This window comes from Globicephala melas, chromosome 16 (genome assembly GCF_963455315.2).
Source record: "Globicephala melas chromosome 16, mGloMel1.2, whole genome shotgun sequence".
NCBI classification, from domain to species: Eukaryota; Metazoa; Chordata; class Mammalia; order Artiodactyla; family Delphinidae; genus Globicephala; species Globicephala melas.
The window spans coordinates 23,435,101-23,457,733 of NC_083329.1; the positions used below are offsets into that span (position 1 = coordinate 23,435,101).

At 42.7% G+C, this 22,633-nt stretch overlaps 1 protein-coding gene across 5 annotated transcripts in view; it reads right to left on the bottom strand.

The window, feature by feature from the left end:
* The window catches only part of SORCS3 (sortilin related VPS10 domain containing receptor 3), a 612,586-nt gene that overhangs the window by 52,581 nt on the left and 537,372 nt on the right, over positions 1-22,633 (bottom strand). For all 5 annotated transcript variants that reach the window (XM_060286394.1, XM_030865557.2, XM_060286392.1 and 2 more), the window contains exon 14: positions 18,409-18,516. In XM_060286394.1, the coding sequence (XP_060142377.1) occupies positions 18,409-18,516 (108 nt within the window). The remainder of the gene's footprint in view (positions 1-18,408; positions 18,517-22,633) is intronic.

Here is a 22,633-nt window from a genome sequence, read left to right on the forward strand (position 1 = left end):
GGTGGGCCCCCTCCTATAGGGCATAAGTGACTCTGATGCAGGGTCTCTCTTTTGCAAAGATCTGGCTTCCCTAATTCTGTTCAGTACTGGATTCATTCACTGCTCTTCTGATTGGAGCTCATGGAAGAAGAAGAAATGACAGAAACACAGCAAACTAAGTCGGAGATACAATAAGGACTAACTTAATTTCAAGCATTTCTCATCCCTTTTCATAACTACCCTTAGAACAGATGTTAAAATTCACAACAGGATCTGTAGAAGTGAGAACCCTGCAGAGGAAGTCAGAGGGATTAGAAACCACATCCGTCACTTTGAGGTGATAAACACTGACTAGATCCACCTGGTCCCGGATTGGAGCAAGAGAAAACCTAGACTGTTTCTAAATAATAATACAAGAAATCAACTTCCCAGATACAAGCCTCTCATCTCCTGGAAATGTTCCTCTAAGCTTATCACCAGTAAAGCAGGGGCAGCATATTCGTCCCACTTGTGGTAACTTTTTGGGAAACAAAGTGATTCATAAACGAATTGAATACAAAAACTCAAGAGATGGCTAGGGTGGAGGAACCAAAGATGTGGAACATCTCCAAAAGGATAATGTAATTCCCCAAACAGGTACTACTTCTTTTAGAAAGTCTTCTGTGACTGTTCCAATAATACTGAGCTCTCGTTCCTCAGAGACTCAAATGGTCCCGTTATCTCTAGACTAGAGGATCTCCACTGTCTGCATCAGAATCAACTAGAGAGCTTGTTAAATATAGATTGTCCCACACCCAGGCCTTCTAATTAGTAGTGTTGGGTGCCTGATCATTGCATATCTAATAACTCCCCAGGTGATGTTGATGTTGTTGGCTCCAGGACCACCTGTTAAGAAACACTGCTCTAGACCACTTATCCAGAATTTAATTTTCTTATATTTTTGGTCAAATTTGTAGCAACCAATTAGAAAGCTTTGTAAGGCTGGGAATGTTCTTATCCTTCTTTGGACCACATAAAGCTTTTCAACTATAGTTGCTTGACAAAGAATGGCTGATTATTGGGTACCAATGGAACAAGGCAATTTGAGAGGGTGGCTTCATTTTCAAGTCTTTGGCAAAAAAGCTAATTTCTAGCGTGTTCAAATTCACTGTCATCCACAGTCCCACTTCCTTGCAATTACCAAGATAAACTATTTTGACCTCCTTCTTCAGAAATGTATTCCCAGTCCCCCTTCTTAACTCAAAGCATATTTTCATCAACATAATCAAAACCCCAAGATAATGTATGTGAAAATCTTGAAAACTCCCAATTGACAATAAATATTCATTACCATCGCCATCATTCTCATTGCTGGGACCCCCACAGACTCATACCCAAGGCCCTGCTCATCAAGAGGTTTCGATGGGGTTGGCTCAAAATTCCTTTTGCAAGGTAAATACTAACCTAGAATGCACGGGCTTTGTCATGTGTGTGTGTGTGTGTGTGCGTGCGTGCGTGCGTGTGTGTGTGTGTGTGTGTGTGTGTGTGTGTGTGACATCTCCTATAGAGCCTTGCAGAAAGTAGACACCTCATACATAAATACACATGACTGTCTGGAAACAGGTAGCCTACCCTTTAGTTCCCCTGAAAAAGTTACTCCCCACCACAGAACAAAATAAATGAATTCTCAGAGCCATTTTTCACAATATGGATTTTCAGGAAAATCTATTAAAATTTATTACTTCTGTTTTTCTTTTTCTTTTTCCCTTGTCATCTGGATTTTTTTTTCATGAGAGTTTTTGGCTCCACTCCAGATTCACCTGCTTATTGGGCTTTACAAACCTGAGACCATCTCTCTCTTTCTATTAAACTCCTCTGTTGCTATCTGTCTGCACTGCTAATGTGACTCTGGTCACAAAGTGTCCTCTTGTCTGACTGTTTAACTTTGAACATACAGGTGGTCTGGGCACGGTGGCAAAAGTAGTAGGCAAGGAACTAGAAGACCTGTCTTTTCCTAATCCTTGTCTGCCACTAAATTAGCTAGGTGACCTTGAGCAAATCACTTCATCTCTCAAGCTTTCAACTTCCTCACAGAAGATAATTTTTTTTTTTTTGCGGTACGTGGGCCTCTCACTGTTGTGGCCTCTCCCGTTGCGGAGCACAGGCTCCGGACGTGCAGGCTCAGCAGCCACGGCTCACGGGCCCAGCCGCTCCGCGGCATGTGGGATCCTCCCGGACCGGGGCATGAACCCGTGTCCCCTGCATCGGCAGGCGGACTTTCAACCACCGTGCCACCAGGGAAGTCCACAGATGATAATTTTTAAGCAGTGACACGCATACTGAAAGGATGGGATGCAAAAATAGTCTAGGTGGAACATGGCTCCTTAAAGACGATTTCCAAGAGTTTATGTTCTTTCAATCCCTATGTCTACCTCCAGGTAGACAAGCTATCTGTCTCCTGGTGACCCCATACACAAAGGATTTATCAATTAGAGTCATTCATCTTTGTCTCCACTGGCACTTCTTTCATATAACAGATGCTCAATAAATAGTTCTGGGTTGATTAATGGGTAGAATTAATCTATCAAAACCATCCACTTCTTCCAAAATTGGGGTAATAGCTCTATCTACCCTTATTTCTGGGCCAAAGAACATGGCTGAGTTGTGTGTCCTTTGAGGTTTAGAAGGACTAAAACAATCCAGGAGAAAGAGCAGCAGTGTCTCTACCCCTTGCCATCACGGTCTGTGCTAGGATTCCCACAAACAACTGTGATTTGCTGGGACCCTAAATAACACACCTTCTCTAATCCACCATCCAGACCTGAGTAAACCTTGTGGGTAGGGAAGTGATTAATTTGAGGGAGGGAGGTGGTTTACAAAAATAAAAGACTTCCTTAGAATTCCATCCACACAGAGGGATAGCTACTCATTAATTAAATGATTTCAAAGGGGATCTTCGTATATAATTGCTATAATTTAGGTGGAAACAATGCCACACTAAATGTAATTAGAGGAGCAGGCTACGTACAGATGTTTTCGTCTTTACAGGAGAGCAACTCTGGGTTACCTGATTCTCCCCTGCATAGTAACCTGGTTCTTTTTTTGACCTCCAAATACACCAACTTTTATATAGAGTTATAAAAGCTGAAAGAAGTTTCAAGGAGACAGTGGTTGACCACAATCTTTCTGTGAGGAAAAGAACAAGAATTCATCACTAGGAAACCACTGGAAATATGCAAAAGATATAACCAATAGTGCGTGGGGAGTTAGATTAGCAGGATGTCACTGCAGACTGACCTTTGAGGGAACATCTGGTGCAACTCCACTAGGATAATACTGTGTTGTCCTCAAGCTGCCCCAGGCCCTCCCCCTTCCCTTATCCTCCTCAGTCACTCCAGCACCAGCACCTTGAGCTCCTGTAACCCCCACCTCTCCCATCTCTGCCTGCCTGAAGAAAACCTTAAGAAAGAGAACAAGGCCAAAGCTGACTCTGCCAGTTTCTTCCTGACTTTCCTCTTTCTGTTACTGCCTCAACTGAATTCTCAGACATCAGGCTAGAAACCTCTGCATTAGCAGAGACTCAGCCCTCAGTATGTCTTCTCTCTTAACCTCTAGCCTGACACTCAATCCTTTTCTTACACTTCTACAAAATCTCTCACATTCACCAAGTCCACTTTTATGCCACTCCTATGCCCTGATACTAATAATGGCCACCACTGATGGCCACCACTGATAGCATGCTTATCAGGTACCAGAGACTCTGCTGAACATTCCCCGGCTGTTATTATCCCGAATCCTCCACACAAGGCCTGAGAATCTTAGGTGTAGCCTTTTCAGATGAGGAAACCGAGGCCCTAGGGCCGTGTTCAAAGTCAAGATTGAGCTAGGCTTCAAACTGACATTCATGTGAGGCCTCCTCTGCCGGGGCTGCCTTTCCCAACATCTGATCTTGTCCAACTCCTACCCATTCTGCAAGTCTGAAGTCAAATACCATGCAGTAATTCTTGGAAAGGGGGAAAGGAGAAGGAAATCGTTTCAAATCTAAGTATTTTGTAGTGACCATTTTGATTTCTCTTTTAAAAAACAAAACTAAGCAGATGAGGTGGGGTTTTTTACATTTATTTTTCTTATCATTTTAAAATTTTGATTGAACAGAGAGAATATCATCTCAATGGTATCAGCTCTTTGGAATTAGTCCAGCCTTTGTATGGGACCCAGTATGTAGTCAATTTAAAAAATGTATTAAATGTTTTTTCAGAAAACATATTCTCTATTTGTTGTGTGGAGGGTTGCATACATATTCTCTTAAATCAAGCTTGCAATAGTGTCATTCATATCCAAAACCACACTAACTTTTGGACTGCCTGGTCTGTTGGTTTCTATGTGAAGTTTATTAAACTATTCCCCTATGACATTTCAAATCTTCCATTTCTCCTTGAGTTTCTGTAGGTTTTTGTATTATGCAATCATGGCACTCTACAGGTCTTGAGATTCTTCTATCTTCTTGATGGATAATTCTTTTGGGTTTTAATTTAAATGCTAACGTTTCTACTATGTGCTCTGTGATCTTTCTTCCTTCTCCACTCCTTTCCTTCTTCAGAAGAAAAAATGATCTCTTTCCTCTGAATTTTTGTAGCATTTTTTCCCTATGTTTTGCGTGTCACCCTTAGCGCAGTGAAAGGTTACGCAGTGAACAGTTCTTGGAGCCAGGAGTCCAATTCAGGCGGCTGCTGCTAATGTTCTAACACAGTTCTCAGCACCGCTTTCAACAAGGCTCTCATATCCCCACTTGAGCATTTTGTGACTCATTAGCCATCATTTGACTGCACAGTGTGGCACAGAGGTATGGGCACAGGGCAGGGCGGGGCGGGGGGGTCCCTTAGGCTGCTTGCATAGAAGGCAGAAAACACGATGAAATATATAAAACTGAAAGCACAGCTGGAGGAAGTAAGAAAAGAGGAATAGGCAGAGAAGCTGTTACCTAGAGAGCTCCAATTATGGCCCAATTTGTCTCAAGGTCTAAAGCACTTACTATGTGGAGAATGAGGTACTTGAACCTGAACTATGACAATCTTCATTGGCTTGGCCTCTAGTTGGGAGTTCCTGGGCCGTGGAAAAGAGCAAACAGAACTATTAAGCCTTAGTACTCAAGACTAAGGGTCCTTAGGGCTAAACCTTTGGCCCAACCCCTTCACCTGCTAGCTGGGGAAATCAAGCCCCAGGCAAAGTAGTGGTCTGCTCAAGAACACAAAGGACTAGAACCCAAGTCACCTGAACCCCAATTTTTTCACCAACACTGACTGCTTTTCATGGGGATACCTTTGCAGCTTGCAGGTTGAGCCATGGTGCGCCACATGTGACAATAGTACCACGAGCAATTGCTGGAAGAACGTGATCACATCCAGGGCTATGGTTAACCAGGGGAGGCTTCAGACAAGACCCACTTTCACATTTTGCTAGCTTTTCCTTAAGGCTCCTGTGTCTAAAGCGAGCTCTGGGTTTTCCAAGCTCTAGCCTGCAACTCTGTGTGCTACTAGGTTCTTCTAAGAGAGGATTTTCTTTGATGTGCTAAGATCTGTCATTCCTCTGCACAGTCTAATGGGCAGAATGAGTCATCAGAATGACACAGACAATGATGTATTCTGGGTTCTAGGGAAATGAGCTCCCCTCCAGAGACAGCTTAGCTGCTCTCATCAAGGCCCTAAGGTGGGTGAAGGTCAGAGATACTAGGGTGACGGAATCGAAATTGGACTTCATGGATGGCCAGCAGGCTGGAGGGCAGGCACAGACCTTCAGTTCACAAATGAGGGGCACATCCCTCTGGGTACCAGGGAAGAGGGAGTCTCCCATTGGTCCAGGTGTTGCCTCCACATTGACATGTAGATAAACGCGCCCCAAATCAAAGGCTCTGCAATGACCCAGACTGGCTACTTGCAATTTCCCCTATCGACACATTGGATTTATTTCTCATTCTTCTAAGTAAACAATTAAACCAGCTGTGGATTCTGGTGAGTCACACACCATCTTCTCTGCCACCTCCGTCCAGGACTCAGAATTAGCCATTGCTAGGAAACCGCAAATCCCAACTCAATCCTTTTACTCCGCCTCAACTCCTTTCACTGGCTGGATGTCATTAATTTAAGAACAAATTATTAGAAACCTGAAAAACAGTTCTGAAATACCTGCAGATTTATGATGAAGTCATTTCACAAAAGGTCACAGGCAACCCTGCTATAATTAAATCTTTCATTAATTTTAAAAATACGCAATAACTTACAAATGCAGCATAAATTAACCAGATGACCTTGAAAAGATTATTTAGAGCACTGCTTCATCAGAAGCCACTATCTAGCAATTTCCTGAATTTTTCTTTTATGAGTGGGATTTGTCTTTTTCCATTCTTGTCTTTGATTGGGTTCTAGTAGCCTGCTTATTTGAAATGATTTAGTATTAATTTACTCAGAGCATTAGTCAGCACTGGGGAGTGATGGTGGGTAGTTATGACCCTCCCTTCCTCTAGGTCATGACCTCAAAGGTAGAGCAAGTGTGACCCACACAATCATCTACACATACCTAAACGCAGCCTCTACTCTTTTGTTATCTGGAAGCTGCTTTTTATTTCATGAGTAAATTTTTATAAATGATTTCCCTTTTCTCTTTATAAAAAGAATGCATTCTCATAAAAAAACTGAAAACTAGGGCTTCCCTGGTGGCGCAGCGGTTGAGAGTCCGCCTGCTGATGCAGGGGACACGGGTTCGTGCCCCGGTCCGGGAAGATCCCACATGCCGCGGAGCAGCTGGGCCCGTGAGCCATGGCCGCTGAGCCTGCGCGTCCGGACCCTGTGCTCTGCAACGGGAGAGGCCACAACAGTGAGAGGCCCGCGTACCACAAAACAAAATTAGAAATAATAAATAAAAACTGAAAACTATAAATATCTATAGCTGAGAAAATAAAAACCCCACTGGAGGGAAACACTTTTAATATTTTGTGATATTCCCTTCCATTCACTGACAGTGTTCTTCTTTCTCAGACTAAGAGATAAGCAGTAATCAGAATCCACAGCCAGAGGTTAAATTTTTGGAAGTTACAGGTAACCCTGAAATCTTTCTCGCCCTGTCTCTCTCTCTCTCTCTCTCTCTCTCTCTCTCTCTCTCTCTCACAAACACACACACACACACACACACACACACACACACACACACACACACCCCACCACCACCACCACCACCATTAAAACTCAATTGGATTATGGAAAAATATTCCATAAATATTAGAGCTGAAATAAACCTCATACAAAACTGACCTTTCTTCTGTAGGGAACAGAAGAGGCTGTAGAACACAGCAACTTCCCATCAGCAGAGACCTTGGCTATCCTGTTTATGTCTCAGCCCAGCTCCCGGAGCTCTTAGAACAATGCCTAACTTGTAGGGGGCACTCCATACATATTGTTGAATAAACAAATGATCAATGTTCTTGTAACAGCAACTTGACACATGTGGATTCCTGAGTCCTCCTGCAAGTGCTCCAACAGAGTTCAGCTCTCTCTGAAAGGCCTAGGCTCCCTTACGCCTCCTTTGCCTCCATAGGCCCTTCCTCTCCACATCCAAGGAGGAAGCTGCTGAGGAGCGATTTCATATCAAAGCAGAAAGAGCGGTGTCCTGGAAAGGCCAGGCTTCGAGGCCAGCAGTAGCTGGTCTCCAGAAATTCAGGCCACGTCCTTGGCTTTCGGTGTGCATCCATGCCACCTGACCGTTTTCTCATTAGGGTATAGAAGGGATTAGTAGTAAAGGAGGTCAGCGGCTGCAGGGGAATTGCACTGAGTGAAAGTGAGACATGAACTAGACCTTAATAGAAATAGGCAGGGAATCAACAGCCAGGAGTCCTGCACGCAGAGCCTGTGTTAGTTACACGATATGATGTTGGGTGAGATGGTGAAAAGAGGCAGGGATTAAAAGGTTTGAAAATAAGTACCAGGAGAGAAGAAGGCAAGACTGAAAAAGAGACTAAAAGGCATTGGACCTGAAGAGGCAAAAGAAAGAAAGCTGATTTTTAAATGCACTGAAAGAAATCATTCAGTGTCCAAACAACTTTGACTCTTTTCTCAAAACTTAATAAGCTCCTTCAACGGGTTTGAAAGTTTAAAGTACACAACAATGGGAGTGTGGTCTGTGAACCTGTGAAAGATGAGGCAGGAGTTGGGTGATGAAGGAGAACCTAAGAGATGGAAACAAGAGGGAGAAGATGGATGTTCAAGATGGGATCTGAGCAAGGAGGAAATATCTGGGAGTCAAAAGAACTGTAAAAGAGCGGGGGAAGGAGAGGCGCCTAGTTTTCCTCTGTCGTTATATTTCTCAGTCTCCTACTTTGTGTCAAATCCTGAACCAAGAGATAAAAAGAATCAGGAAAAAGATAAAATTCAGCCCCTTCTTTTAAACAGTTTTCAGTTCAGGCCAATAGTATTATTCACTCTTGATGTATCTGCTGAGCCCCAATTATGCACAGGCCTCCATGTTCAGGACTGCAGAGGATGACAAATAAGACAGTTGCCAACCTCATGAATCTTTCAGACTAAAAAACACCTCAACTGCAGAAATGACCAATATGTAAAACAGTTAGAACACAGTGCAAAAATAAAGGTGACAATGCCATTTCACCATGATCCAGCAATTCCATTCTTAGGTATGTAACTCTGAGAACTTCTGTGTATGCATTTGGAGGCATATACAAAGACAGGACAATACTGTTTGTAATAGTGCAAAACTGGAAACAGGCTAGATGTCCACTGACAGGAGAATGGAGAAATAAATTGTGCATATTCATGTCACAACATAATGCCACAGCATTATGTGTCTGCATCAGATGGATTTGTCCCAAGACAGATAATACTGAGTGACAGAAGCATGTAGAGGAATGACGGCATTCAGATAATTACACATTTAAAAATACACGAAGCAATACCACATATATTTCTATGGATAATTAAACATGTATTAAAAGTATCGACAGACAAACTAGAAGGATATACATCAAAGTCACATCAGTGGTTGATCTGTGTAGGGAGTGAGGGGAAAGGTTCTGAAAGTGGGCAATACCAAGAAAGCCAACTCTACCTGGGATGCCCTGCTATTTATTTTAAAAATCTGAAACCCCAACGATGACGTGTTAATATTTATTAACTCCAGTTTGTTGGCACGCGGGTGCTCATAATACGATTTTTGTACTTGACTGTATTTTTAAAACTTTCAAAAAGAACTGTAAGAAAACAACATAGGTATGAAATTATGGATGTAGAATCTATACTGTGAATCAGAAATTCAGAATCTTACAGGAGCCAGGAGTGCAACTTAAATGAACAATGAGTAAGCTGACGCAGCTGGAGAAGTCATGCACATCAGATGAGAGGTGGGGGAAGAAATCGCACACGCGATGGAAACTGGGCAGCTGCCATGCAGCTCCAGCGCCCTGTAGGACTATGGGCGTTTGGGCTCAGTGCTGCAAGATGTTGCCTGCAAATTTTAGCTCCATTAAGAGAAGTGAAGGCCAAACTAAATATATCTGTGATCCAAACACTGAAGCTTAAGATAGGAATTTAATGAAAGAAAATAAGTAAGAGCTGGAGGAATTGTGGAGGGCTTCCTGAAGAGGTGTGACTTGTCTGTAGGGTTAAAATAAGAAATGAGGAAACTTCCTAACTATTTCACATGATTTGTCTATTCAATATAGTCAGCACTCCATATCTGCCAGTTCCACATCCACAAATTCAATCAACCATGGAAAACATTAAAAAAAAAATTCAGAAAGTTGCAAAATTGAATTTGGCACACACTGGCCACTATTTCCATAGCCTTTACACTGTTAAGTATTATAAGTCATCTAGAGATGATTTAAAGTGTGGGGAAGGATGTTCAAAGTTTATATACAAATACTATGCAATTTTATATAAATGACTTGAGCATCCGTGAATTTTGGTACCCACAGGGGAGCAGGGCGTTTCCTGGAACCAATCCGCAGCGGATACCAAGGACATCCATAAGACAGTACAACTGAAGTAGTTTATGGATATGGGTAAGTAGTATGGATAGTAGTTTGTGGAGAGTTTCTAAGTTTGTAGAAATTGTGTCAACAATTCAAATGGTATTTATAACACAGCCACAAAAGATTAAACTCCATGTACCCTCTTGTTCAGAGTCAACAAACTACAGCCAGTGGGACAAATCTGGCCCAAGGCCTGTTTTGGATGGCCTACAAGCTAACGATGGTTTTTACATTTTAAATGGTTGGGGGGAAGTGAATGAAGGAACATATTTTATACCATGTGAAAATTCACATTTCAGTGTCCATAAGTGAAGTTTTATTGGAACGCACTGATGTCCACTCATTACATGCTGTCTATGGCTGCTTTCACACTAGATCAGGAGGGACACGTAGCTGCAGCAAAGACCCTGCAGCCAGCAAAGTCTAAAACTCTTTACAGAGACAGTCTGCTGACCCCTGCTCCAGTTGGCCAAAATTCTTCCCTGAAGGTGGCCCATTTCTTGATCATTAGACTCTGGAGGCTGCAAACATCTCCAATGTCACTCAGTGGAGGTTATTTCACTTAATTCTCACAGTCACACGAGGAACCCCAAGCTCAGAGGGAAGGTAAGACCTCTAAGGTCACAGGGATACTAAGTGGCAGTCTGAGCACTGTCCCTGGAGTGTGGACCTCCAAGACCTATGTTCTCAGCCATCACCCCATCCCACACAGCAATCCATGGGTCAAAATAAGCCTTTTCTTCCCAGCCTACTGCCAGCTGCCAGTACCTCCCAATATCACCCAAGCCCCCTATGTAGGCATGCATTCTGCTTTTGTGTTCCTTGGCCCCAACTCAGTGGGCCTCTGAATGGATGGCAAGTCTGGTGACAACCTGAAGGACGTGAATCCAGCAGCCAGCCTGAGAGGCGATGATTTGGGAGTTTCACTGGATTTGCTGATACTTACTTTGGGCAAAGTAAAATCAGACTCTTCTGGCAAACAACAGAGAATTGAAAAACAGGTCCATGGAAGCAGCACTGCTTCATTTCCAATGACTTTATCGGATGTAGTTACTAGAGGCTAAACAAAGCTCAGAGCTAGGTCTCCGTGTTGCTCCAGGGCTATATTTGAGAGCATGTCCACTGCTAAGCATGAGGTGACGGTCTCTGAAGTAGAAAGAAGGTCTTCACTTTTTTCAAACCTCCGCAGCTTTGGGGTTTGTATCATTTTCTAGGCAAAATGTGATCTCTCCCCCTTCCCTTTGGCTATTAGCTCTGCTGGCGGAACAATGGATCAGAGATTTATGCCAATTAGAATCGGATTTATACAGGGACTCAGCGAGGCAATTGGCCCTAGACAATTTGCTGAGAGCATCTCTGGCCCTTCTCATCTCTCACTCTCCCCTGTACAGGCCAGGCAAGTTCATATTCCTACCGTTCCATGTTTGCTCACACTGTTCCCCCACCTAGAATACCTTTGCTCTTCCCTCTCTGCACAGACACAAAGCCCTACCTAGCTACTCTATTTTTAATCTCTTCTTTGATATCCACTGGCAACTACAATTTGTCCTACCCCCTTACCATTTACTTGTTTTGTAGTTCTTTCATGTGTTGGTCATATTTTTTCAGATGGACTGTGTTTGAATGGGTCTGCTGTGACTTCGTGTCTGGTAGCACAGCAGGTACCCATCAATACTTAGTGAATAACATCCCCGCCTCTCTTGCCCCAAACGCCACAGTCCTTTATTGAACAAACCTTGGAGAATTCTAGTATCTTTCTTCAAATTTCAGCTCTGAGCCTAAGGTTTGCAACTCACATTCCTTGCTCTCCGTTTTCCTCTTACTGAGTGTGTGAGCTGAGCACTTAATTTCTCTGAGCCTCAGTGTTCTCCTCTGCCCAAGGACAATAATCTGATCTACCTGATGGGGTTATTGCAAAATGTCAGTGAAATCAAGTTTGAGAGACAGCTCAGCAAGATACCTGCCACAAAGGAAGGTATGGGACAGACACAGGTTGGCTGCTGCCCACTCCTGGTAAGAATTTATCTATTCTCTTCCAGGGAAGCTGCACCCCTCCCTTTGGGGATTTGTTTCCCCCCTGGGAGGTTGCCAGGTTCTCCCTGGTCCCCCGTGAAAGATCAGCTAAATCACAACCAATTGGTTAAAACACTTCATATCAAGAAAGAATTTCAAATGTGGCTTTGAAGCTGTAGGAAAGCAGTGTTTTTCCATCTGATGCCACATCTGAGCCAAGCAAAAAAGAGCTCTCCTTAAAGTGCTAATTTGGGGGCCAATAGTGGACCAAAGAGTCCCAAGGGCTCTAACAGCCACAGGCACCTCGTCAGCTGGAGAGCCACTGCCTGAGACAGCAATAGGCCCTCCGGCTTGTCAATCATCCAGCCCTGTTCTCAGCCTTAAGTAATAAGAACGGTCACATTTCACTGTGAATTAGACTAGACTAGATGGTTCCTGTCAAGGTTACCAGGGAGATGCTGAAATAATAACATTTGAAAAGACAGTGGAAAACAGAGGAATAAAAGCAAGCAAATCCCATGCCTGCAAGCTGGGAACTGTCCCTCCCACACAGATTCCCCTACAAAGCCACGGCGTTAGAAGTTTCCATGCTCCTGAGCTTTGGCCTCCAGGAGAACTGCACACTGGAGAGATTCTGCAGAAGGCGGAAGAAATAAGAAATCATTCCCAGGACGGTCCTCATTCTCTAGCTGCCCTTCTGCACCCACTGCCATTCCACCCCTGCTTCATCATCCCCTATACACACGTCTGCACACAGACACAGGCTGCTCTGATTCCTGCCCAACTCCAGGCTCCCGTAACTTGCAACGATTGGATCCTGATCAGAGCACTTCAGCATCCCTGGGGATCTATAAGCAACTCCCTAAAATGCTAGAGCCATGGGCCAGAGAAGTCACTATACTCACAATGGCGGTAAGATTATTGGGGACCATAAGAGTCATGTGTTCATGCATTCATTTCTTCATTCAATCACTGAATACATATATATGGTTAAATCCTCGGTGCTAGCACAAAACTGATGCACATGGCAGTCAAAAAACAAAATACACAAAGATCCTCCCTCATGGGAACTTAAAGTCAGTGTGTGTGTGTGTGTTCATGTGTGTGTTGTTTATATGCAAACACGTGTGTCTGCGTCTTAAGGTTAGATGAAGGGGGAGGGGAACCTACTGAACCAACGGCCATTTTCATTAATATTTATTGCCTAAAGTGTTGTGAAGGAAAAAATACATGGGGCTAAGGCTATATAGAGAGTGGGGCCCCAACCTGGTCTGGTGGGCTAAAGGAGGGTGTGCCAGAAAACTGATACTTAGGCTGACACTTGAAAGATACTTAATTAGAAGCTTGGTTGTTCAAGTGGGGAGGGCAAGCACATTCCAGATGGATACACAGACAAAGACCCTGGGGCAGAAAGGCACCAGTAGATCAGAGAAGGGTGGTCAGAGCATGGGGGCCAGAACTGAGGTCCCAGACATGGACCCAGTGTAGATATTTATAGACCATTCGATGAGTTTGGACTTCATCCTAAAGTCAGTGGAAAGCCCTCCATGCATTTTGAGAAGAGGAGTGGTGTTTCCATATTTCCAATTTCAAGAACCTCACTGTGGATGTAAGTCAAATTCCTAAACATAACCTAAGACCCTTCATAGGCTCAACCCCTTAACCCCAGTCATGCTCTCTCATGGTTCTTTCCTTTGCTTTGAAGTCATTCATTCTTTCAACCAATGAGAAGTGATTTCCGACTACATGCCAACCCTCTTTTAGGCCCTGAGGTTATAGTGTTCAACAAAACTGTTTAAAATGTGTGCTTTCTTTGAGCTTACATTCTATTACCTATTAATTGGTTGTCCATTGGTGAACTGCTATTGAAACTTCCAGACTGACTCAGTTGTCACATTTCATACATGTGAAGTTTTCACTTCCCTCTACTTGTATCCTGGTTATATAACTAGGGATTCTTGATGATTGTGTATCTCGTTCCACGCACCCCCCAACACACCAGACTGAGAGCTCCTTAAAGATAGATGTAATTGTATTTACCTCTTTGATATTCCTGAAGAGGGTCTAAAACATATCAGAAGCTCATGAAATGTTTCTGAATGAATGTGTAGTAGTCAGGGCTCTCTAGAGAAACAGAATGAATAGGAGATAGAGACAAAGAGAGAGAGAGACTGACTATACGGAATTGGCTCACACAATTATGGGGGCTGACATGTCCCAAGACCTGCAGGGTGAGTCAGCAAGCTGGTGATGCAGGAGGGCCAATGGTATAGTTCCAAGCTCGAGACCCAGGAAAAGTGGAAGTTTCAGTTGGAGTCAAAGGCAAGAAAAATCCATGTCCCAGTTCAAATGCAGCCAGGCAAGAAGCATTCTCTCTTGCTCAGGGAAGAGTTAGCCTTTTAGTTCTAACCAGGCCTTCAACGGATTGGATGAGTTCCACCCACATTAGGGAGAACAATCTGCTATATTGGGTCTACTGATTTAAGTGCTAATCTTGTCCAAAAACACCTTCACAGAAGCATCCAGAATAACGTTTGACCAAGTATCTAGGCACGCCATGACGCAGTCAAGTTGACCCATAATGTTAACCATCACAAACTTATATATATTATATCCTCCAAATGAAGGTAACGAGGCAATAAAACCTTAGTGTGAATGAGCTATAGCCCTTCTTTCTCTCTGACTTCAGTTGAACTACAGAGTCAGGGTTAACAGAAAGAGGCAGGATACAGAAATCAAATAGCCTACATCATAAATAAGTTTCTGGCTAAATGGCAAGGTTAAGCAATCTTGTCCCCAAATGGACCTCCTGTCCTCGAAGTTCCTAAAGCATATATAAAATTATCTGAACTCCTGCTTTAGTCTTTGTCATTGCTATTCCATGCGAGAAAAGCAGTGGTCATCCTTAGTGGGCCACTTGGTTTTAACGTCCTTTTTAAACCTAAGACAGAGCCAGAAATTGCCTCTCGGCAGTCATTCCAGGGCCTACACTTCTGGCTGTCTAAGGAGCCCTGGATCATTTTCATCCTAGAGAAACTCTGAATTAAGAAAAAGTTAAAAATAGGGAGCTTGAATTGTTTATACTTGGTTGGATGATTGCTTCCAAACTCATCTTAATTCCATGAAGGACAAATACCTGTCTGCCTCAAATCCCATATAAGAAAATTATGCACTATTCTAGTTCCTGTTTTACTTACTAGCATTTAAAGAATCTTGATAAGCAAGGGAGAAGGGAGACAAAAACTCTGCCACACTCCTTGGAGTCTTACTGGGGAGGAAAGAAAAACAGAAGCAGTAGCTCATCTTTTCAGTAAATGGTTTAGCCCTGAGGTCAATCTCCCTCATACCCATGTGACCAGCTAAACCCCATCCAAAGCTGAGAAAAAAATATATATATTACCACTTACGATTAGATGAATACAGAATCTAAACTGTTGCTTTCAATTTGCTGGGGAACGCCAGGTCATGCAGAGATTGGTGTACATGCACTATTGTTCAAAGTAATGCCCAAGAGAAGCATGCAATGAGTTCAGAGAGGCCTCGTACAAGAGAACGCAGGATAAATCACAGCATGAGGTAAGGAGAACACAGAATGAAAGGAGGACCAGTATGTCTCTTTGCTCAAACAACAGGGAAGACCTGACTTCAGGACCATAGGTATCTTCACTGCCCAACCTTCCAGGGCCATGTCAGATTTGATTGTGACGAGCAGCCACATTTGGCTCGATCCATTCAGGTAGACTGCACAACCTTCTTGAACGTGTGAACCTTCACCTTACAGAGCTTAGAACTCAATACCTGAAACTTCCTAGTGGCCGTATTGGAGGAAGTCCCAGAATGGAGGAAGGTTTTCTTTTCATATCTAGTGATTAAGCGAAGGATGGGAAATCATTTGGAAAAGTCAGCTCGTGGTCAGAGATCCTTATGAAAAACGATGGCAGTATTCCTAGTATTCTGGGGTACGCTTCCTAGAATGCCTAAGAAAATATTTCAATCCCTGGGCAGAGTATTCTGGGTAACATGACAGAGTCATTTGTATGTCACATTTATTTAATGTATGCAGTCCACGAGGACAGGGGTTTCTTCTTGATTTGCTCATCTAGAATAGTAACTGGCACATAGGTACCGCTAGTTTTGTTTAATAATATAACTTTTCGAAGGTCTTGCTGGGACCCTAGGTCCTTGGGATTTCTCTCTCATTGTACCTCTGTTGTCTAAATCTCTCCATATATACATGTATATCTATGTGTACATATATACCCGGACATATGTCTATACACACAAATACTTGCATATATATTCACTATGCATATATCTACATATTTATCAAATCATTTGTATTTTAGAAATAAAGTTTATGTTATGATACTGCCTTTGAACATCCAGAATTTGTATTTATACAACATATTGTTGCTGTGTCTCTACCAAACAATGAGGCTTTAGACTCTAAGCATTACTAACATACTATATCTTAAATACTGTCCATGGCTCAAACAGCTAAACTTGCATACAATAGTGTTAAGTCTTAATTAATAAAGTGACTTGACAGCAACAACAGAGTCCATTTAACTAGAAATTTAGATGGTGAAACAATTCTGTTTTGGAGGATATTTTAGGAGAACAAAAAGAAATTGCTGAAAAAACTCAAATTAAAGCTGTACTTCCTGAGGAACAAATTCTACCAGAAACCCTTGTTTACACTGTACAACAGAACTGCCCAGAGAAGTTCCGAATACAATATCCCCCTTGGGAAGACTGTAGCAGCGCCTCATAGGGTTTGACATCATGTCTTTAAATTTCCAACGATAGAGCCTACGTGCCTAACACATGGATCATGCTCAAAAATGAGCGTTAAGTCTTTAAAAGACACAGTTCACACCCTTGAAGTTAGAGAGAAGGTTGTACAGGCAATTTGGAAAATTCAGAAAGAACTGAAGATAATTTAAAAATCACTCTTCGTTGCACTTGTTCCAACTAATTTTAAAGACATTTTGTGAAGCCACCCAAATTTTCTGTTATGAACATTCTTTAAATAATGAGGACACTGGGAATCCTATAGACTCTTTTTACAGACATATCCTATAGACATGGGACCCCTGTGTAGAGCTTCTGCTGAATTTCCTAGGACTGGACTTTTGTCCATTTGTTCTGTTTGTTTTCTCCAATTTGTGCACCATTTTCCATCATGGCTGGGTTCTTTCTGTCATTCTGAAAGCTCAGAGGAGTGGCTGGTCAGCCCTCTGGTTATGAGGATGGAAGTGGAGGGAAGGAGCATGGCAAAAGTGGTCTGGGGCTAGATTACAGCATTTGATCAAAACTGCGGAGCTGCAGTTATAAAAGCTTTTTCAGCTGATCACTCTGGGAAAAAAAGTAAAGCATAGGAATTAGCCATTTGCCCTTGTATTTGCCTCCTCCGCAAAGCTCATCAGTCTCCTATCAGAAAAAGATTGATTCAAACTATAAAGAAATTAATGAACGCAAAGGTTAAGAGAAGAGCAGTGTCCCCTAGAGTAAGAAGATGACAGCGTTCCCCCCAAACTAGCCCAGGAGCATTCTATAAGCCTTTCTGTGACAAGTCCACAGTATAGCACATTCCCCTTAATCTTGCCCAGCAGACTCCCTTCACTCTGTCCAGCAAATAATTAAAGTGTAAGATATTCCAGTCTCTTGGGAGTAGGGGAGGTGGAGAGTGGTGGGGCTTCGTATTGCTGGTGAAGGGTTCCCACAACTATTCCTCCTCACCCCCCTACCTACAGTAGTGCACACAAACACGCATAATCAACTTTTTAAGAATTAAACTGATATAATTTTAGAAAACATCAAATTATTATTATCTTCTTTAATATTCAGAAAGTACTTTGGAGCTCTTTACAGCTTTAAGACCTCTATCTCTACCATCTATTCTCATCGTAAAGGAGTGTAGAAAAATTTTCATAGCAAATTAATCTGAAATGGGACAACAGCAACTCTGTGTGTGTGTGTATATCACAGACTCTAGGAGGTTCCCTTAAAACATTCCCTGTATTCAGTAAGTTGGCTGTTTTGTTCCCTCTGTCCCCATCCCTTGTTCCTTACTAGACTGTTTTGGAAAGAGAGAAAACACATCGAAAGACTTAAGCTTTCTGTTTGCTTGGGTTTTGGATAAACGGAAATTTGTTACAATACTTTAATTTTATGAGAAACCTTAACTTTTCAGTTGGAAGCCCAGCTTCTCTAATCCTGTCAGTAGCCTCTTGAATTGGTGGGTGTTGCATAAATATGTCCATCTTACAGATGAGGAAACTTTGGTCCAGAGACTGAAATGCTTTCGTGTAAGCCTCCCTGGAGAAAGTCCATGGCCTCCATGGAAATAGAACCCAGGTCTCCAGGCTCCTTTTGACCACAGACAAAGAAGTACTCACGTCATAATTTGGGTCTCCATGCCTGCCTCCACCAGAGCTCCATCCACAAAAAGAGGAACCGAAGTGAAACCGTACTTGTTCCAGGAGTGGCCCTCGTCAAAACTCACCCTGGGTTGGAAACAAGTAGATGGAAGAGACAGCTGAAAATAAAACCACACTATTTTGCAACCAGTTTTCAGGTGATTAAATTCTCCTCTGTATCTCCCTTTCTGGCAGTTTGGATTATCAATAGTTATTAATCTTCAACATCTCCCTATATTATTATGAGATTTGATCAAAACTGCATTTCCTGGCCCAGGTACAGACAGCACCAAGAGCTGCAGAAATCGTTCAACATCTCAGAATTGAAGGAAAAAAACCACCCAGGCGGGAGGGCTTAGTGGCTGGAGTGTCATTTTTCAAGTACTCAGAATGGAACCCGAGGTTCAATTTACAGCACAATCAATTCAGCCTCTGGAGTCTCTGACACAGATAAATTCAGTAGTGTGGGGTTTACCCTATGGGAGGGGAGGTGTGTGTCTTTCAGATCAAACCTTAAAAACAGCCATTTCCTATTTGTTCAGAATGGATGAAGTATCATTTTCCCTTCCCGATGCCACTTTAAGGGGCTTTTAGGGACGATTATTGAGTGTCTGATGTTCTGGGCAACACTGTTCCATCTTTCGACCAACAGTAAGAGGAAGGTCTGGCCCTTTGTGGACACAGCATCTGAAACTCTTTAAAGGGATGCCGCTAGTGGAGAGGATTTGAGCAATCTTGAGCAGTTGCTTCCTTCCTTTTCTTGATATTATCGAGTTCCCTACCGCCCCTTGATTTAACCGGAGGACAAAGTCCAAAGACCACCTCCTCTGAGAAGCTTTTCCCAACACTCCTCCTTCCCCAAGGCAGCTTTATTTGCTTCATTTTCTGTGATTCTTTTTTTTTTTTTTTTTTGCGGTATGTGGGCCTCTCACTGTTGTGGCCTCTCCCGTTGCGGAGCACAGGCTCCAGATGCGCAGGCTCAGCGGCCATGGCTCACGGGCCCAGACGCTCCGCAGCATGTGGGATCTTCCCGGACTGGGGCACAAACCCGCGTCCCCTGCATCGGCAGGCGGCCTCTCAACCACTGCGCCACCAGGGAAGCCCTGTGATTCTTTTGGCCTGGTTAATTCTTAATTTTTCTCTGACTCCACAACACAGGATACTGAGTTCAACTGTAGAAACTCTATTTTCCTACAACACCCAGGCCTTCACCTATCATAGTGCTAAGTGATGACTTCTTAACTCATCTTGAATCCCTCCATTCAACATTAAAATCTTGGGAATTCAGGGGTCACATATGCCTTGTGCATTGTCTGACCCCCCCCATATCGCCTACATATCTTTATTACAATGCTTCTTACCTGATATTACATACATAGTTTCAAAAGATATGTCTGACTCTCCCACTGAACTGTGATCTTTTTGAGGTCAAAGACCATACTGTTCACTTTTGCATTCCTAAAATTAGCAGAAACACTGGCACATGGTACTATATAATGTTAAATGAATATATGAATAAAAAAATAAGAAGTGATTAAGGAAACTCTTTTAATCCATCCAATAATTTTTCAAGCATTACTTACACTAGCATCCATGAATTGGATGTGAATCCCTGTCCCCATTACTAGTCAACCTACTCAGTCCATTCTCTGGATATTACTTGTCTCTCTATCTTATCCTCTCTTCCCAAATAAACCGATCTTAAAAATTAGAAAGTCAGGGCTTCCCTGGTGGCGCAGTGGTTGAGAGTCTGCCTGCCGATGCAGGGGACGCGGGTTCGTGCCCCGGTCTGGGAAGATTCCACATGTCGCGGAGCGGCTGGGCCTGTGAGCCATGGCCGCCGCAAGGAGAGAGGCCACAGCAGTGAGAGGCCCGCATACTGCAAAAAAAAAAAAATTACAAAGTCAATCTCTTTACCCAGCTAGAAAAACTAGTCTCATGCAATAAGAAGTTTTGTATTTCTGGTATACTGAGGTCTACTTCTACAAACAAAAAGCAGGCAGAGGTTATAAAAGTTTTTATGAGTTCCTAAATTATCAGTATCTGTCTTGACTTTTTATGAACAACTTTACTGAGATATTGTTGACATACAAAAACTGTATATATTTAAAGTGTATAACTTGATGCTTTGATATAGATAGATAGATAGATAGATAGATAGGGATATAGTGAAACATTGGCCACATGAAGCTGGTTTCTGAGGGGGTGGGAGTGGAGGGTGGGCAGGAGGAAGAAATGAGGAGATGTTGGTCAAAGGGTACAAAGTTTCAGTTATGCAAGATGAATGAGTTCTTAGAGATCTAATGTATAGTCCGATGATCTAATGTATAGACAAGTCAATATTGTCTTGACTTTTAAGGACTTGGCCATTTCAGCCTTTTTTTGAGTTCACATCTTTTTTTGCGGTACGCAGACCTCTCACTGTTGTGGCCTCTCCTGCTGCAGAGCACAGGCTTCGGACGCGCAGGCTCAGCGGCCATGGCTCACGGGCCCAGCCACTCCGCGGCATGTGGGATTTTCCCGGACCGGGGCACGAACCCGCGTCCCCAGCATTGGCAGGCGGACTCTCAACCACTGCGCTACCAGGGAAGCCCTCAGCCTTTTTTTTTTTTTTTTTTTTTTTAATAGGCTGAAGGCTAAATAATTACTGAAGCTGAACCAGAGGAAGTCGGGCAGATCTGAACTGCTTCTCTTGGAAATGGGTTCCTCATTCAAAGGTGGAAACAAGAGCATAACTGGGAATGGACTTACCTTTCATGCTATGTACCCTCCTGGTTCCTAAAATAATTGTAGGTATTTCAAAGTATGTCATGGCCACTAACTAGTTAAGTCTGTCTGATAAGTCCAGAGGGTACAAAAAGATATTTGTTTAGTTTTTGGTTTGTTTATTTTGATGACTTTGGATTGATTATTGTCTTGATAGGAAGAAGCCAAAGTGGTTGAAGACCTCCATCCTTATCTCATTCTCAGAGTTTCCTTACTGATGAAGGTCAGTGATTAACATTAGCAGAAAAACTTGCAGTTGAGTGCCACCACATCCCAGGGAAGGAGGAGCCTTCACACCACTGCCATTAAGAGGGCAGAGGACAGTCATCTTTACTTTATACATGAAGATAAGACACCACAAAGTAACAGAAACAGAGGGGCCATCACAGCCTTCTGAGCTCTGAGTTCTAAGACGTAAGCTCCAAAGAAACACTGAGCCCAAGGTGGAGAGATAGGGTGTGGAAGATAAAAGCATGCTGTATGAACTGAATCCATATGGAAGGAGCAAAAGCATGGATTAGATGGAAGAATGGGATCAGCAAAAACACTAGGAAATGCCAACATCCAGGAGGAAAGGCTAGCATATACAATAACCAAAGTCTAAGGATGACATAAAATTAGCATAGGCCAGGGGACAGTTCTCCAGAGCCAGGGTGAGGAATGAATGCTGTGACTATAATCTACAGTCAACGTACCACTAGGAAGCCCAGGTTCGTGCTATTCAGGTGACTTTCTGAGAACAGTAATTTCTAACACCCGAATATTTCATGCTGAGATAATTATTAAAACCAAAACTCCCAAAGAAACTCCAAAAAAATACATTATAAAATTTAATCTCTTGAGTATCAGAAACTTGGGTCTGTCATTTGTGAGAGCTATTCTTTCAGATGCCTAGGAGTTTTTAGATGTTCTGAAGTAACTGTATTGAATGGTAACCCCACGGGACCCACCTTCTCCTCCTCTATTCAATAGCTTATTAATGGCCAAGACAAAGGAATAGGGAAGCCCTTATTAGGCCGACAGGTGAAATTGAAATTGATAAGACTGCCAGTACTCAGGGAGACAGGGGTAAAGTTACAATTGACTTCTAAATAGTAACAAGACAGGACTATAGAACGAAAAGAAAATAGAATTCACCTAGCAAATATTTATTGACATCTACCATGTGCCTGGTTGGCAGTGGCCACTGTTCTGGGGATATAGCAATGAACAAGAAAGGGAAGGCCCTAGCTTCAGTGGAACTTACATTCTAGTTTGAGGAGACAAACAATATGGAGATAAATGGGTACAAAAAAATGTTAAAAATAAGTGTCATGAAGACAGTTCAAATAGACGGATATGATAGAGAGTGAGTGAAGCTACTTTATATTGAAAATTTAAGAAAGTTCTCCTCTCTGAGGAGGTGACATTTAAACTGAGATCTGAATGATAGTAAGGA